We start from the raw sequence: 18,612 nt of genomic DNA, 5'->3' as shown, positions 1-18,612 counted from the left end.
GTTAATGAGTGAGTCTACCTGGGCTGGCTTTCCTGGCTTTTGTGGGAGTTTCTCTTGCAGAGAGAGGCAAATTTCTCACTTTGCAAAATTGCTGCATTTTTTTCTATTCCTTGCCCATTTTATAGACTGACTGGTTCCTGTTTTGCTCTTCCACATTCCATTTCCTTGTGTCACCTTTTGGTGACCTCTGCTGTTCTCCATCTTTGCCCTGTAAATACTTCTATTACCTTTTTTTGTCTGTTTTTTTCAACTCAGACTTTTGATCAGGGCCATATTTTTATTCTGCCTCCTCCTCTGATGCTCAGTGCAATTCTGAAAACTGCTGTTTGCCTGCAAAGCACATAAAGATGATGGAATGCTCAGTGTTGAATAATTAAAAAGAGTAGATGAAGCAAGACAAATGTAGCTAAAGCCTTGAGTATATATTTATATATGACTAATATCAGTAGCTTTGTGCTGCTTACATAACTCTGTGGATGGAGTTACATGTTTAAAAACGAGTTAATTTACTGAAATACTGTCTTAGGGATTTTTGTGTTTGGTTTTGCTTCAGTGCCTAGGAATACTGACTCATCTTGCCATTTCTGGAAATGCTTAGTAGTGTTTGAGCCCCAGTGATATTTTCCTTCTCTAGGATATGAATGAGTGAAAACGTGCATCTTAAAGGTGTTTGTTTTTTTTTGTATGCATCTGGTGTCATCCCTGTGCCACTTGTCCTTCATCATTGATTTGGTTTCTGTTGCCAGTGATGACTAGAACTGGAGAAATTTAAGTATCTTAATGGTTTTTTTGGAAGATTGTAGGAAACTGTCTTGTGCTGTGGTAATAAACTGTTAAATCTAAACTTGTCTCATGCATGAGATTTGAGATTGCTGCTATTATGAGCTCTTACCTCTTTTCTTCCTCTTTTTCAGCTGGGAGTGGTTACCTGTTAATTCACTTCTTCAATTTAAAGATGTTTTTTAACCAGATTTATGTTACCAGTTCCATGACTAGTGAGACATTTCATTAAGAGTCACTAAACTTCTGATCTTTCAGGGTGCCAGTATTCATCTTTCCCTTGCATTCCTTGCTAACCAAATACTCTCTGCTGGTGGTCATTCCTCCCAAATCTTTGTATTTAATGGGATAATCCTGAGTGCAGTAACTGTGTTGTGTTACAGGTATCCCAGCATGCAGCCAAGTGCATTCCTGCCATGGTGTGTCCAGAGGTCACGGAACAAATCCGCCGTGAAATTGCTGCATCTCTTCATCAGCGAAAGGGAGACTTTGCTTGCTATTTTCTGACTGACCTAGTGACGTTTACGTTACCTGCAGGTAGCTACAAAACCCTTCTTCCTGCTGGAAGATTTTATTGCCTGGTCATTAGTTGAAAATGATGTATTTTGACTTTCTGGTGGTGATGTGCATGTAGGTTCTATTCATTAAGAGCCTTATTAATTAATTTATTGAGAGTTTTATTTATTAAGACCTCTTTTATTAGGTCAGATTTAGTAGTTGAATTTGATTACTCACTATTTGCACACTTCAATCCATGCAATGTTCCTGTGAACTGAGCATCTGTTGTCCTACTTAGACATGAAGAATTGGAAGAAGAGTGGTGTGTTCTAAGGAAAGGCTGTATTTAAAGTGAAGATTGGAGCCCAGACATTTCTGTTCCATGGTGTGACTTTTCACATGGCTATTTTAGCTTTCAGTCCTTTCTGTTGAGGCTCAGAGCTTTTCTTTTTACCTAGTTGTAGCAATAGAACTTTTTGAATACTTCTGAGGTGCTCTGAGATCAAAGGAATGTTTATCTATTAACAGGGAGCTATTAGAAGACTTCTAATCTTCAAAAGCTGTTTCCTTTAATAGAAATGCTGTCACTAGTAAGAAAATGTGCAGCTGCCAACTGTGCCAATCAGCAGACCTGTTTGTCTTTTATAAAAAACATTGCAAGAATTGTATTTGGAACCCCTTTGGTTGAGTGTTACCTCATGTCCTGTTCAAAAAATCTTGACAGTATTTACCACTTGTGTACCTGTTTGAGATGCTGCATTCAGTTGTACTCTGTGGGCCATGAGAGGCATGTGGGGTGTCTGGGAGACTAAAATTTCATTGCTTTTTAGGGGGAGAGAGGGGAAAGGGGCAGCAGAAGGATTTCATAACACATGGGAGAAATGTTCTCTCCAGAGCTTAAGAATTTGTTCAGTATTTTCAAGAGAGACATCTTAAAGCACTGTGCAGCTTTTTGACACGTGTAATAGCCGTTAAGTAATTAAAAAATGAAATTGTTCAGAAGCTTTTATGCATCAAGACTTTCTGCTTTCCTCACACTTTGCCAACTGCACATCTTTTGCAGTTTGGCTCCAGAGAGCATTTCCAAGGATAGAAGTAGAAATCACACAATCCTGGTCAGATATTACTTAAATGATGTAGTTTACGAACCAGTTTCCACTCGACCTTTCAAATAAACAGATTTGATCCTCCTGAAAAGCCAATGCTTGGATGTTAGAGAGCAAAGCTTTTAAATTGATTGCTGGTCACTGCAAACAGTTTTAGCTTAAAAAGCCCTAATCAATCATACCAAAAAAAAAAAGACCACCCCACATCACCCTGCCTGCACCAGGCATTAATGTGCTTCAGTAGCAACTCATGTACCTAAATGTGGACTTAAAAGCCCTGGGGTACTAGACATCTGAGCAGGACTGGCAGCTACCACACTGCAATTAAGAGAGATCTTTGTGTCCTTGAAATACCACTTAGGCACCAGTCCTTATCCCCTGGAGTGCCTGAAGGGGTGCTGGATGTTCCTGTTCCTATTTTATTTGCTACCTTTACTTTCACGAGTTTAAGTTTCATGACTGCTGAAACCAGCAAAGTTTCTCTGGTTGCTGCTCTGCCTGGCAACCCTTTACTGCTTATCCTCTGTTGGAATGCAGGCCTGGAGCAAATATTTACTGTGAGGCACATGCTGAGTTTTAGAATCTGTGACAGTGTTTGTTGTTCTAAATGATACAGCAGTCACAAAAGAGTTCTGCCCATTATAGAATTTTCCACCTTTTTTTTTAATTCTTTTTTTATGAGGTTGTTGCAAATTCTGTCTGTAATGCTCTTGGAGCAGTTGTCAGTAATGGCATTTTCCATGGCATAGCTCAATAGTTTTCCCATTTTTTGTTTTTTAACTTGCTGCAAACCATTAGGGTTCTCAGAACTATTTCATTAAAGCCTGAATGAGATGAGAGGAATGGGATGTTCTGGAGAAGAACACATCCCTTGGCAAACTGTACCTGTCCATTGGGATAGACTGCAGAGGAGAAGCCATTCCAGATGGGTGGCAAACCATTGCTTAGGATTGAAGCTGTGCTAAAATATAATAGGGTTGAAAGTAAAAAATACTCCTTTTTTAATTCCTCACCTCACAGTGATTCTCCACTTTCTCCTTCAGAGAAATCCAGTCTTACCCTATGCATGCTGTGATGATCCTTCCTGCATCAAAGGTGTGACAGTGAGGCTGAGATGCAAACCTGCCTCAGCAGCTCTGCAAAGCCTTGGGTCACACATGACAGCAGATTTCCAGAGGAGGTGTTAGGGCTGATAGGGAAAAAGCTGTTCTGTGAGTTCTCCTGAGCTCCTGGTGATGTCTCTTTTACAGGAACATTAAGTGACTCTTGTATTTGCTTTTTGTTTTTCCAGATATTGAAGATTTACCACCCACAGTCCAGGAAAAATTATTTAATGAAGTACTTGACAGAGATGTTCAGAAAGGTAAATGCACTGGGAACAGCTGGGATCACTTCTGGCTTTTCATTAGAGAATGTGTCTCTTACTAAAAATAAACTACATGTGTCTGTATATATATGGCTCTGTCCAGGAACATGTTTTAGAGATTGAATGCTTTCAACTTGATCTTCACCCTGGAATTCATAAAGTTACCGAATAGTTTGGGCTGGAAGGGACCTTGAAGACCTCTAGACCAGGTTGCTCCAAACCAGCAGCTTTGGGAATGGGGCAGCCACAGTTTCTGTGGGCAACCTGTGCCAGGGCTCACCACTTTCAAAGGGAACAATTTCTTCCCAACATCTCATTTGACCTTGCTCTGTGGCAGTGGGATGCCATCCCCCCTTGTCTTGTCACTGTATGTCCATGTAAAATTATTTTAATTTTAACATTTCCAGGCTATTTATGATGCAGAGAGAGAATGGAGTTAGTACAAATCATGTTTACAGAGCTTTTAAAAATCTTTAAAAGTCAGTTTTGAGTCACAAGCTTTTTAAGGAAAACTGAAAAAAATCTTTTCATTTCAGTAACAATCCTCAAACAAACGACGTGGTACTGTGGTTTGGCTTTTGTTTGTTTTACTGAGAGTAGTAGAAATTTCCTCATCCAGTGTAGTTGACCTGTTCGTTGTGGTATGAAGGAAACTGGGGTTTTATTCATGCAAAGGGGTAAATTATTGAGACTGCCATTATTGTACTGTCCAAAATCTCTGAGATAAATGAACAGCATGTTAAGAGCTGGCTGTGCCATTGCAGAGCTGGAAGAGGAGTCTCCCATCATTAACTGGTCCCTGGAGCTGGGGACACGCCTGGACAGCAGGCTGTACGCACTTTGGAACCGCACTGCCGGGGACTGCCTGCTCGACTCCGTGCTCCAGGCCACCTGGGGCATCTACGACAAGGACTCCGTGCTGCGCAAGGCTCTGCACGACAGTTTACACGACTGCTCCCACTGGTGAGTTAGGACAGCTTCTTCCATGTGCTCTCACAGCAAAAACCCACAGCCACCCTGCCCCAGTTCCCTGGGGATTTGTTCCTCAGAGCTGCCGACTCACTGTGGTCCCAGCTGGGATCCTGTGTTTTAAATATGAGCACTGGAAACTTGGATGCTGTGAACTCAGGGATGGGGAGTGATGCTCAGCAAATGGCATTTCAAACACTAAAATGCTTTATACTTACTTGTCAAGCATGCACTAACCACGGTTACTGCAGCTGGAATTTGTGTCCTTGCAATGTAAATCATGCACATGCCATGCCTTGCTGCTTGGTGGGAGCAGAAGATTGTTAGTAGAAGATAGCCTTTTATTCCTTATAAACTTTGCAGTATTTTCATTCCATCTGCTTAGTTATGGCTTTACTCAGGATTGCTCTTTTTATCCCTATTCTGTCTGCTAAAATAATGGCAGTAAAGCAGGGAGTGTTGACATTTAACTGGTTCTGTCATTTGGCCATAAAATTGATTTATTATTCTGTAAAACAACTTTTGTTGCTTTGCACAGACAGTCTTCTTTAGTCAGATACTTTGGTTTCCTTTTGCTACAGGGACAATCTTAGTTGGACCCCCAGGGGTGTTCAGCAGCTGTCCAGGGTGTCCTGGACTAAGGGATGAGCTGATAAAGACTGATAATCCAAGTCACAGATGATCATTTCTTTGGTGATCTTGTAGTCAAGGACAGGAGAAACACTGTCAGCACACATATTGCAGAAAGAGCTTGTCCCTGTCCTCTTACTGTACAGGAGGTCAACAACAAAGATTAATTTAGAGGTACCTGTAAGTAAATTTTGTGCTGTTGGGGGAGAACTACACAAATCAGCATCCAGAGCTGGATTGCAGAAAGTGGTGCTTCAGCAATTCTTCCAGGAACCAGTGTTGGAAAGGATCTGTCACTGCTTAGGAGTTGTTCAGCATGGAGTGTGCATCTCAGCCATGCAGGAATGTCCCTGGCATCACAGGCAGCTCCCATGAGGCCAGAATAGAAATTTAGGATAGATGAGGTTTTGTTCTTTATGGTGTCCAAAAACACGCTGCAAACTACTGAGCTTTGGACCAAATCTCTCAAGATGTTGGTGTTAATTGTGGTTGACTTACTCCTGTATCTTAACATATCTCTCATTTAGAGGCTATTCAGTCTTGTTAAGCTTTTTAGTTTATGTCTAGACAGAATTTTTGTTTTACTCTGTGTAATCTTTATCCTTATTAGAAGCATAATTTTTAACTGATTGATATGTTCCTTCAAGGGAACAGATCTTCAGACTGAAAGGAACAAGTATTCAAGGAACAGATAGTGTTCCTTGTTAGGAACAAGGTTTTAGAATAAGTCTTTTAGCCAGATCCTGTTGTAAATTGATTATTCTGTATATTCTATAGGTGCTGTATGGATTCCATTTGAGAAGATATATTTAATTTTGTGGGCTAGGACATGTGGCCGATAGGAAGTGATGTCGTCACTGGAACAGGCTCTTAAATGCAATCCCTGCTTAAACTTTTATCTAGTGGAATTATTCTTCAAAGCCTCCACAAAGACACTTAAAAATGGGTATTTTTATAGTCAGACAGAAAACGCTCATGTAACTCATTTGACCTCATTTTGATATGTTTGTTTAGATGCTGAACAAAGAAAAAATCTATTTACCAGAGAGTCTTGTGTCTCATACTCAGAAAAAGCTCCATAGTGAAGTTCCCAGGGGCTTTGGCCTGTGGAGTCTTTTCCACTCACCTTTCAATAACTCCACTTTTTTAGTTCACACAAAAGTGTGTTCTGATGTGTCCCTTTTTGTATTCCACCATTAGCTTTTGCTGGAGAATGGGCACATGTCCTAAGCTGACTTTCAGAATTTTATTCTTTAATGGATGCATTCACTTCTCTTGTGTTAATCTAAAAAGTTTGCTTTAAATGACATCAAAATCTTTTCTATGGCTGACTAACTCAGGGAAGAAACTTCTTTAGGAGAATGCTTTCACAGTCCAGCTTTAGGGAGTAGTTTGGAGTTTTCCTTTTTTCCCCTTGAATTTTCTGGGCTTTCTGTCTTATTCTGGTGATGTGGGTGTTTTTGTTGTTTTGTTTTTTCTTCACCAGAATCTGATTAAATTTCTTTCAGGAGACCCAGGAATTAATTCAGAGTGCTGTTAGAGATTCATGACAGAAAATAGGCAAATATTTATCAGCTACAAAGGTGGAAGTGTTGGTGTGTTTGGATAAAAACTGGAATGTAGATCCAGATGAATCCCTGTAAATATTACTGTCAATTGGCACAGACCTATCCAAATATCTTAATAATCGGAATTTAAAGTTAAGACAAGATTTTAGGTGGATTCTGGAAACCCAGCCTGGCTGGTGGCTGCTGAAATACACAAGATTTTAAGGTGATTCCAGCTTCACTGAAAGCATAGGAAAGATCTTACCCACACACACTCACTGCCTGCTAATATTCTCAGGTTTTAATTAGGTGAGTTCATTTCAGTGACTTTTTTAATAAGCTGAAACTTTAGAATGGTTTCTTTGTCTTCACTGTAAAGGCCATTGTTTAAAAGTTGGCTTGGAACTGTTCCCTAAATCCCTGTTCCTAATATGAAGTTGTGGCTTTTCCATAGAGTGGTGATTGGACAGAGTTTTAAATATTAGAACGCAAACATCTTCCTTGAACGTGTCATTTTTCTTGGTAAATGGTTAAATAAAATATCATGACTAAACTAAATCCCACTTTGCTTATTTGATTTTTATCCACACTGCTTTACAACTCCATATAATGTGGAATTACCACTCCTTTGCTCCAAAATCTGGTATATAAAACAGATTCTGCCTCTTAACCATGGGCTGTTGGAAATTGATATGCAAGTACTTTGAAGTTAATTGACTCATTATGTGGCTAAAAATAGAAAATACCTATTTTTTTTTTTGTTTGAGAAGAATGAGCAGCAACTGTTGAATAAAATTGAATATCTTACTTATGTTCCTTGTATATCAACATTTAAATAAGCCTAAATAAGATTAAAAAAAAAACCAACCCTATTGCAAGAAGTATCAAACTAGGCAGGAGCCTGATAGGAACTTGGATCATGTTTGCTGCAGGCATTGTTTTTTTGTTTTGTTTTTTTTTAAGTGGTTCTTAAATTAAGATTAATAAATGGAATCTCCTGAAGATAAAAAAGAAAACAAAATTCACTTTTCCTGCTACTTGCTCTCTTTCTTCCCCCTTCTTGGGATGAAGGATTACAAGGGTTCAATACTGCTGTCAGGATTATGGTGGTTGAGTAAATATTTTTGCCTTTACAATTTTTTTTCTCTCTCTCTCTCTTAACATTTTAGGTTCTACACACGCTGGAAAGAGTGGGAATCGTGGTATTCCCAAAGCTTCGGTTTACATTTCTCCTTGCGAGAGGAACAGTGGCAGGAAGATTGGGCATTCATTCTCTCTCTTGCAAGCCAGGTAAGCAAATTCCTTTGTTAGAGGGCTTTTGGAAAAGGTATTTTAATTTCTGAAAAGAAGTTTCAGAACTAGAAGAGTTTTTCAGAGATAACAATATTCCTGTATGAAGGAAAAACATTCCTCTCAGGCAAATGATCTTAAAATCTTACTGGGTAAACTCTTCTACAGATATAGAAAGGTTAATTTGAAATTATGATTTTTGAGCTTCCTAAGCAGTGCAACACAAAAAAAGAATTGTGGTATTAGAGTGAAGTCTGTAGAACAGACTAACAGACAATCCTGTTTAAAATCCAGCTCTTGAAGCACTTTTACCTCCCAAAACACACCTCCAAATCTGCCATCTTACCCTGCTCAAACTCCAGCAAGCTGAGATTTTGTAACTCCCCTGTAAATGAGATTTACATTCCTATAAGCTTCCAGCTATGGGAGTATTTTTAGCTCCACTTTTAAAGTACAGACATGATTTTGGTGCTATTTTTTTGAGATTTTTTTTTTGGATGTGCCCTTTTCCTATCATCAAAAGGTATTTGCCTTAAAGTGCCCTCAGATGAAGGAATTATTTTTAGACCTAACATTATGGAGAGTTTCACTTTTAAATGGGGAATGAAATCCATTACACTGAATCTGGACAATAGGACAGAGAATTACTACTGACAGCTGACAAGCTGAAATGTTTTCCCTTATTTCCAATAATTTTCCAGTCTTGTTTTTTCCTGTCAAAGCTTTATCACTCTTAAAAGCATTTTCTCTCTCAATCTGAAGACTGTTTTTCAAATTTCAAAGTAGAGGATGGAAGGTTCTGTTTCAAGTGATGTCTTTCTTTGTGTTTGGTTCAGCCTGGAGCGAGTTTGGAGCAGACACACATTTTTGTACTTGCACATATTCTTAGAAGACCAATTATAGTTTATGGAGTAAAATATTACAAGAGTTTTCGGGGAGAAACATTAGGATATACCCGCTTCCAAGGTAAGCCTTTCATTTTTTAAATTCACTTTTAAACAAGGTTGGGCTGTAAATCAGTAGTGACATGAAGTGACTGTCTGGAAAAGGATGGAATAATATTGTAGGTAAATTTTCATTTGCTATTAAAAAGAACAAAATAATCTACTCCAAACTTGCAGTTTTTCATTTTATAGTGGGCATGGTGCCTGTAAAAGTGAATTTCATGATACTTTAAAGGGAGTTTTTAAAATTATCTGTGTTTTAGTGATTCACACTTTACAGCAAGTGTGGTGTGAATACTGACTTATTCCTCATTAGTACTACAATTTTGCATAGCTTGATCAGATTCTTTCTGACCTTTCCTCCTGCTTGTCTTCAGGACAGCCTGACTGTCCTTATATATGAAGATGACTCAGTCCAGTTTTGCTTAGACTTAACATCTGTAGATTTCTAAACATGTATTTTCTGCTTTGCAAGCCAAATCTGTGGGCAGCTTTCACCTCTGTAACATGCTAATACTTCATTATTCAAATAATAAAACATGAGTGGGGATTGGGAGCATCTGCACAAAGTGAGCTGTAAACAGAACCCATGGGAAAGGAGCTGTGTGTGTTCCAGGGGGTTGGCACATTTGTTTTGCCCACAGTTTTGTATTCCTGCTCTCAAGTACATCTGCTTGATGATGACCACTCTTTATTTCTAGCTTAGCTGAGGACTTCGCAAAACACCTTTGTGATTTGAAAGAAATAAGTGTGGTGACTTGGAAGGAGGCAAGCCCATGATCAATAGAAAACCCTAACCTAAAACCTAAGCTGTGCAGTTAATTTATAACTATTTAGAGTCATGGCTTCTAAGTTTGGGGCAGTAACAAAACTTCATGTGGGGAAATTAATTACTTTTCTGAAGAGTCTAGAAGTTGAGTAGTTGTTGTAGTTAGATGTTAACTTTTCTTTTGATGATGAAAGGCTGGGAAGGAATAATTATTTGTGTCACTTAAATCTGACACTCCAGCTTTGTGTTGCTTTTAACTCCAAGGCTTAGTGGTTTGCAAATGCTATTATTTCCTAGACTGGGCATTGAGGCAGACAAGTGTTACATGGCTTAAATGTTCTGAAATTTTCTTACTCTGTGAACCAGAAGAAAGCCAGGTGCCTGGAACACCCTTTTACTGCACATGGGATTCCAGGAATTTAGGCAGCCCAAATAGTTACCCCTTGAGATTTACTTGCCACAATCCACATCCATCCATCCATCCATGGAAGCAGCACTGGGAACAGGTGAACTTGGAGTCCTGTGTCACAGTAGCTGGAATTGCTCCTCTCCCTGCCCAGCCACGTTTTTGTGGTTAATGTGTGCAAATCAAATGTCATTGGCACAGCTGAAACCCAGCTGAGTGGACTGGGAGTGGGGTGGGCTGCCCAGAGGAGTCTCCTGCTCTGGGTGTGGGCTGTGCTCAGCACGTGGAGCTTTGGGGAGTTTTGGGGTGTCCCTGCATCTGTTTAACATCACATCCACCAGAAAAGTCCCTGGAAGTATCCAAGGCTAGGTTGGACAGGGCTTGGAACAACCTGGGATCGTGGAAGATTGGGCAGGGGGTGGAACTGAATGGGCTTTAAGGTCCCTTCCAACCCAAACCACTCTGTAATTGCGGATTATCGTAGAAATGGGGAATTGAATTTTTTAAATGCTTGTTCAACATCATGGTTCAGTTTGTAGCACCCTCTTAGACACCCCATAAATTCTCTCCCTGACAGGTTTTTTTTTCCCCAGGGATTCCTTGTTCCAGCTTGGCATCTTTGCTGTAGCTGCTATGAATCCATAATTGCCAGCCTCCCTGCTTCCCAGATTCCAGCTGTTAATTCTTTAAATACTGCAGCTTCAGTGGTGGAAGATCTGTTTGCTCAATCCCTAACTATGATCCTGGTCAGACCCTTCTGGTCTGGCCACATTTATTTACACAGCTTTTAAAATTGAACAGGAAAAAAGATGACTGACTGAAGTGATCATCAGGTCAGGCTGGAGAAACTAAATCCTATGTGGGTGGCTTCAGGATAGGTGTTAGCCCATATTCTTTATTTTCTGTGGCTTGTGTTCATGTCAACTCTTGTTACATGACCTTCTGGCTTTATATCAGAGTGACTTTTATAACTCCTAAGAGCACTAGATATTCTCCCTGGCAATGCTTTAAATTCTTTTCCTGTGGAGCTCATCACAGTGTTGAGGAGGAATGGAAAGTTTAGCACAGCCTTCTGTCTTGGGGAAATATGATTAGTGTGGAATTTTCCCCAGGATAAAACAACGGTGAAAGAAGATTTCCAAACACTTGTTGAATTTTAGTGTAGAGATGGAGGCAAACAGATGAGTTTCAGTCCTGAAAGATCACATAGCTGTGCTCCCAGGAACTGGAGGACTGTCTTCCTTACATTTGAATAGATGTCATCTTTGGTGTAAATTTGAGTTTTGACTGGATGCTTGCTTCTTTCTCTTAATGCAAAGGCTTAAAATTTTCTGATGAACACTTACCCCGTGTTCTTCACCTTTTGTGTTTAACATTGCTTTAGAGTAAGACTTAATAATGGGGACAGGAGGAAGGGAGGGCTGAGAAGGTATTGAAAGGATCTGTCTTTACATCGAGGTGTTGTAAAAACTTGCGTGAATCTTCATTTTAAACAAATGGCAAGACTAGATAGCTCTTGATTTCTAACTCAAAAACAAGGAGAGGAGGAAAAAGGGACAATTATTTACTGGTAGCCCCCACTAATTTTTACTTCAGTACAAAAAGATGAGCTCAAAACTTAAGCAGAACCTCCAAAGCCATTCCCTGCCTCAAATTCCCGTTTTTAGCGTTGCCCTTCCCTCTCCATGGCTGTCGGAGGAGCGCTGTGTTTGCAGCAGCAGCTGTACCAGGAGGTTGCTATGCTACATGTGCACTTGAGTTTATGTGGGGCTATTTTTAACCTGTCACAAGGTGAGCTGTGCTTTTGCTTAAGTTGTCTTGCAGAAGTACACACCAAGAATTATTTATGTTCCTGGAAGAAAGGAGCTGCAGTTTTATTTTGAGACCTGGAGCGAACTGCTGTCTTTATTGCTAAAAACGGTGGGGAGTAAAAGTGCAGTTCTCAGAATCTGTGACATCAGGTGTTGGTTGTAAGCTGAGCAAAGCAGTATCAGCTTTTTGGTGCTTCTTTTTATTTTCTTTTTTTTTTAAATTGATATGAATAATTGATGTGTGTTAATTTAATCTGTGAGTACTGAATATGAGCAGTCCCGTTCTCTGGGATGGGTTACATCAGTGCTGAGTAACATTTTGTGCAGTGAGTTCTTTTAATAATAAGTTTTGTGAGCAGATGGTGGGATTTTTGCTCTGGTAAAAATAGCTGAATGTAGCCTTTATGATGCATAATCTGATTTTTTTTTTTCCTTCTTTTTTCCTTTTTATTTTAAGAAAAGTTACCAAACATAAACGACTGCTTTTTGCTTTTCTAAACTTGTTTTTTGTTCATCACTGCACTATAAACTGTAAATTTTAGGGCTGTGGTAATGTATTGGTTGTGATTGTAATATTTGTGTTTAAACTTGTACAGTTGCAAAGATACTTGACTTGTGTTAATTAATAACAATTAGCTCTACTGAAAAGTGTGCCTGTGTCAGTGTAGACCCAACCATGTGTGTTTTAAATGTGATGTGCTTCTGTTTGACCCAAACCACAAGGTTTGTATCAAAACCCTTCCTCACTGAGCAGCAGCTCTGAGCCTTACCCCGTGTTTCACTCCCACAGGTGTGTATTTGCCTTTGTTATGGGAACAGAGTTTTTGTTGGAAAAGTCCCATAGCTCTGGGCTACACGAGGGGCCATTTCTCCGCCCTGGTTGCCATGGAGAACGATGGCTATGGCAATCGAGGCGCTGGTGCTAATTTGAACACTGACGATGATGTTACTGTTACTTTTCTACCCTTGGTGGACAGCGAGAGGAAATTATTGCACATTCACTTCCTTTCTGCTCAAGAGGTAAGAAAGAGACATCTGGTGTGTGGTGGTGACTTTGTCACAGCTGCTCACTGAAGCTCAGCAATCTTTGGAGCTCCCTGGTGTCCAAAGAATTACGGGGAGGGTGCTGGTTAATTAATGCTGCTCCCTTCTCCATCATTCCAGGTGATTCTGAAAGGTATTTTCCCACAAATTTGATGCTTATTTACAGCTCTGTCTATGGAATGTACTTCACTGTCCATGTAAATCACAGAAACAGGATCATAGTATAGAAACACAGAATGTCCTGAGCTAGAAAAGGACGCACAAGGATCATCCAGTCCAACTCCTGGCCCTGTACTGGACACCCCAACAACCCCACACTGTGCCCAAGAACACTGAATATCAGCATGCTTAGGACACAAAAATAAGTGTTCTGTCACTGAGGCAAAACTAAAATCTGCCTTTTGTTTGTTTGGTTTTTTTTTCCTAATCGATGCAGCACAAATATTGGCCCATAGTTGCACCATTTTCCACCGATTCTAATGAAACTCAGCTCATTTTTGCTTTAATAACTATGATAAAATCATGGAACTGCTTCACTAAAGGGTGTGCATGGGTGAAAGGAGGGCTGGAAAACAGAAGTAATTGCAGAATGTGGGCATTCTTTAAATAAAAGGAGAAAAATAGGAGCTTCAAGTCTAGAAAGAGATGTTTCTTCAGCAAGCCACAATACTTGTTACATTTTACAAGAGAAAATATTTCATGCCAAGAACTTAGGCACCTAAAAATGTGTTTGTAAAGCCAGAAAGCTCTTCTAGGACTTAATTCCTTATATATGGTGCTTGCTATAGATAAATAATAGCTTAAAAATAACTGTAGGCCATACTGGAAATATACAAGTGAAAAATTGGGGAGAAGAGCTGGAGAGTACTTGCAGCTCTTGGGTGAAAATGCAGTGGGCATCTTTTAGAGTAGCCTTGGAGTGGCTGCCTGGAACAGAGGCTAGAGTAGAGATTAGGAGAATCCAACACGACGCGCGTGGAGCAGGAATGGCGCTGGGCCTTTGGGAACCTCACTGCTGGTGTTTTGTGTCCCCCAAAGATAGGCAACGAGGAGCAGCAGGAGAAGCTGCTGCGGGAGTGGCTGGACTGCTGCGTGACGGAGGGAGGGGTTCTGGTGGCCATGCAGAAGAGCTCCCGCCGGCGCAACCACCCGCTGGTCACCCAGATGGTGGAGAAGTGGCTCGACCGCTACCGCCAGATCCGGCCCTGCACGTCCCTGTCCGACGGCGAGGAGGACGAGGATGACGACGATGAGTGAGGGGGAATAAAGTGCAAATGAGCAGCGCAGAGTGTGTGACCCCGAGTGAGCGTTGTGCTGTAGCAGTTGGGTGTGGAACGACCCAGGTCTAGGGGATACTTGCTGGGAAGGATTCTCCGACAGCACGCGGAGAGGATGGACGCTCATCCTGCTGCCTGGAGAGAGCCAAATGGGCTGGACTACAGTTTGTATAAAAACATGAAAAAGAAACAAAAAACAGCTAATTTTATTATCAAGATGGAAAAAAAAAGAAAACAACAAACCAAACCAACCCCATTTTTCTTTCTGACTGTAAATCTGTCTATAAATGTACCGCATGTGGTTGTGTAAGAGGTTGTGTAATAGGAAACGTATACCAGCATCTTAATTATTGCAGAGAAATTTTTCAACTAAGGGCACTTCTGAAAGCACATGTGAAGCTGGATGGATATCTCCTCCTTCTGAGATTCTTTTACAGTAGAACCTGGTCTTCTCCATCACCTTTTAGATACTCTGATACATTTCCCTGAAAGGCCCTTTCCTGTGAAATCTCACTAGTGCCCAGGTCAGATTGTGAGAGGTTTTTTTTTTTTGTTTGCACAGATATCCACAGCAAGTCATAAGCAAAAATACATTCATTATTTTACTAATATTTTAGTTATTGCTGTGCCCACATAATAAAGCCTAAACTCTATGGAACAAACTGGAAGAGAAGCTAAATTTTCATTGAGTGAAATTATTTGTTTCTTGAAAAAGGCTTTTGGGGTTTATTTTGCCCTTTTTTTTTTTTTTTCCTTGTAATAGTTAATAGTTCCTTTCAGTATACATAAGGATATTTATTCAGAGAAGTGACCTAAAAGATAGGGATTTTATTCCTGTGAGCATACACTAAACAAAATTGTGTGAAATCTGAGAACTTGAACACAACTGAGAATTTAATCTTGTCAGAACTCTGTCTTGCTGTGTTACAAATTATATCATTTTATCATTTATTCTTTGATCACTCAAACTTTGCTGCAAATGAAAAAACACCTTTTTAAAGGTTACTCCTCGGTCACTAAATCTACTGAGAATCCACTTGGCAGTTCTAATTAAAAAGAAGAATCTATGCTCAAGTTGTTTAAAAGCACTGTTATATATTTCCCAGTATGTAAACCTGGGAATTTCTTGCATGTTGATTGATGTGGCCATACTTAAACTTATGTAAGTTCCTGAGACTGTAAGTTCAGAGTATATTCTCCAGTAGAAATTTTATTATATTTGATAACTTTAGCCATGTAACCTGTAATGGATAAAGTTTATCTAAAAATCTCACTGAAACACTAAAGGTTAATGCCAGTTTTTACATATACAGTGCAATTCAGGTTGTCTTGAAAAGCACTTTTGATGGTGTGGTGGTTGAATAAGAAATTTTCCAGTAGATGAAACTGTTTTAATTAGAATTTGGAAAGAAGCCCCATAGCACCTATTTTTATGTAGTTCAGAGCTATGGAAACCCTGAGGAACTTGCTGCTTTTTCTTCCAAATGCTGCTTAGATGGTGTTGAAACGTGCACAACTCCTACAGAAACTTGGTGATGACACCAAAAGTAAAGAAATAATTAAGTACTGTATTAATTTTGCAATTTTCCCATCCTAGATTCCACTGAGGTTTATTATGTCTTCACCTTTTTTGGCCATTAGATTTCCTCTGCTTGGTGCATGCCCAGATTTCCAGGTGAAGGATGAATGCTGCTCTGCCATGTGTGAGTGACCCAAATTCACCACCCAACCCCAGATATTACAGGGATTCCTCATGAACGCACGGTCCTGGTTCAAGTTCCCCTTCTAAATTGGGATTTTTTTTTTTTTTTTTGTCCTTACCTTGCAGTGAAATCCTTTTATATCTTGTCTAGCTGAGGATGTAAAGCTTTTCTGTCAGGAGAGCTGAATGCAGGGTAAGCTGGGATGAGGATTTCCATGCCCTGAGCTGGCCTGCACCGTGTGCTGGAGTGGTTTATGTGTCGTGCTGTGACCACGGGGGTCCTAACTCAGCCAGCTTGAGGAGCTCTCAGTCCATCAGTGGCCAGACCTGTAACTTCAGATCCCAGCCTGCCCCTGACCAGCTGCCCTGTGGACAGAAGGGAAAGCCCCTGATTCCATGGGCTTCTCAGGGCAGGCTGTGGAGTTTTCACCTCCCACCCTGTGTGCATTTGGCAGTGCTGTTCCGTTCAGGGAAGCAAAGCTTCCTTGTCCCAAGGGGAGAATTACCAATGTGAAAGTCTGCCTTGAGCCAAAGTGGCCCAGCTGTCCTGCCCTCCTGTCCTGCTGCCCATGGGCAGCCTGCATTGTGCCCCTGTCCCCCCCAGAGCAATGGAGTCCCCGTGCTCAGTTCAGCTGTTCTCAAACGCATGCACCAATGAATTTCTGGTTCTGCTCCGACAGGACAGTCCTGGTACTTTGGATCACTTGGTTTCCTTGATCATTATTTTGTTCTGATGTGCTGTACAATGGTCTGTTCAGGTTCACATGGTTCACAGGCCCTTTGGGAACTGGTGAAGTGTCTTTTTCAGAATCAGAGTAATCCAAATCTCCTGTACCTGTAGATTAAAGAGCTGCAACCCCCAGTGCTCGCACCACAGTCAGTCTATGTCAGTGGCTCCTCAATCACACACCTGAAAGTTTACAGACACCGAGATTAATCTGTACACACTCCCCTGCAGCTTGTCAGCAAGTTCTGCACTTTCAGCCATGAAAATATATATTAAAAATCGGGTTTCTCAATGTTATTTTCCTCATATATTGCTCGCAGCAGTACACGTTTTCCTAGCATAGAACTTAGCTTTTCATTGCTACCTCCTTTACAGCTGGTCAGGTTTTTTTTCTGGTTTTATTTATGACTTCCTCAGTGAAAATCCCTGTATTTCTTTTGCTTTAATATATTAAAATTTAGTAATTCTGGATTCTTCCAAAGTTCTGCTGCATGGCTTATGGCAAATACCCCTGAGTTGCATTTCCTCCATTACCCATGTGGGTTTGTGTTTGGAGACTTTGTTTAATTTCTGCTTTTCATTTTCCCCCCTTTTATTCAGTAACTTCCCCTAATGCCCTTTTCAAAAGGTTTTATTTGTCACCTTGAAGCTGCTTGTTTTGACAGCTACTTTGACATCTCTGGAGTTTCCCTGGAGAAAGAGATGATTATCCCAGGAGAGCCTTCCTGCCTGCCTTCCCTGAGCGGGACAAGAGCAGCATGGCTCTGTCAGCCACAAACCTTCAGCAGCAACTGTTCATCTCCTGTTTCTTTGCCCAGCAATTTTCCATTTGAGAGCTGCAGCTCCTGGTGCTTTGGCATCTCCCAGCTGTGATGATGTTCTTCCCTTTCCGCTTCCATGGCTCCAGCCTTTGCATGTTGTGCTGGTGTTCTCCCTGCAGGCACTTGGAACCCTTGGGATGGCTTGACCTCTGCTCCTGTTGAGCTTGTGGCACTTCTGTCCTTGGTTTTGGCTGAAAGGGAAGTTGGGTGTTGGATGAAAGCTCCAGCATTTTCTGAGCTCGGAGTCACTGCTGCCTCACGGATCCTGCGGCGCACGGAGGTTATCGGATTATTGAGAAACAAAGTACCAGGGCTCATTTATTTTTAAAACAACTCTAAACCTTAACATCAATTAAATGTTTTCCTCTTGGTTTTGATGGTCATTTCAGTGTCTCCCAAACACTTTTCCCCATATCTGACCTGTTTTATCCCAGTTTCTCGCAGAGGTCACGGATAATTCACCGCTGGGCTGTGCTAAGCACTGACAAAGAGCAATCCCTCTGTAACAGGTGACCTCTTTTGTTGATGTTTGAAGCTGGTAACCAAGTTTTCAGTTTAATTTAAAGCAAACAAAATACAGAGTTTTGTAACTTGGACACTTTGGTTTCAGCTTTTTTTAGTCCCCATCTAACTCCATGTGTGTGGCACTTGAACACAGGGGGAAAGAAGGGTAGAAACAAGAACAGGCTTTTTGCCCAGTGAGGCTCAAGCAGCACCTCCTGAGCACTTTTTTGGGCTTTATTTTCCAATGGTTTGGTAATGCTTCAGCTCTTGAAAATGTACAGAAAATGTTAGTTTGAGTTGTAGCTGCCTTTGTAGCTTAGTGGAAACCCACAGTGATCACTTCATCACAGAATGGTCTGAGTTGGAAGGGCCCTTCCCCTCCCACTGTAAATATTCACCAAATATGATCAGAATTATGTTT

The 18,612-nt window shown here is 40.7% G+C and overlaps 1 protein-coding gene across 4 annotated transcripts in view; it reads left to right on the top strand.

Annotated features, from left to right (window-relative positions):
* ZRANB1 (zinc finger RANBP2-type containing 1) overlaps positions 1 to 18,283 on the top strand; it is a 43,002-nt gene extending 24,719 nt beyond the window's left edge. For all 4 annotated transcript variants that reach the window (XM_086900267.1, XM_023930015.2, XM_086900270.1 and 1 more), the window contains exons 5-11: positions 1,164 to 1,317; positions 3,676 to 3,747; positions 4,515 to 4,713; positions 8,066 to 8,186; positions 9,023 to 9,152; positions 12,907 to 13,136; positions 14,199 to 18,283. In XM_086900267.1, coding sequence (XP_086756393.1) covers positions 1,164 to 1,317; positions 3,676 to 3,747; positions 4,515 to 4,713; positions 8,066 to 8,186; positions 9,023 to 9,152; positions 12,907 to 13,136; positions 14,199 to 14,417 — 1,125 coding nt within the window. In that variant the 3' untranslated portion in view covers positions 14,418 to 18,283. The remainder of the gene's footprint in view (positions 1 to 1,163; positions 1,318 to 3,675; positions 3,748 to 4,514; positions 4,714 to 8,065; positions 8,187 to 9,022; positions 9,153 to 12,906; positions 13,137 to 14,198) is intronic.
* Positions 18,284 to 18,612: the final 329 nt, after the last annotated feature.

This window comes from Cyanistes caeruleus, chromosome 8 (genome assembly GCF_971803275.1).
Source record: "Cyanistes caeruleus chromosome 8, bCyaCae1.hap1.1, whole genome shotgun sequence".
In the NCBI taxonomy this organism is placed as follows: Eukaryota; Metazoa; Chordata; class Aves; order Passeriformes; family Paridae; genus Cyanistes; species Cyanistes caeruleus.
The sequence above is the reverse complement of the archived record's forward strand: the minus strand, read 5'-3'. Positions and strand labels throughout refer to the sequence as shown.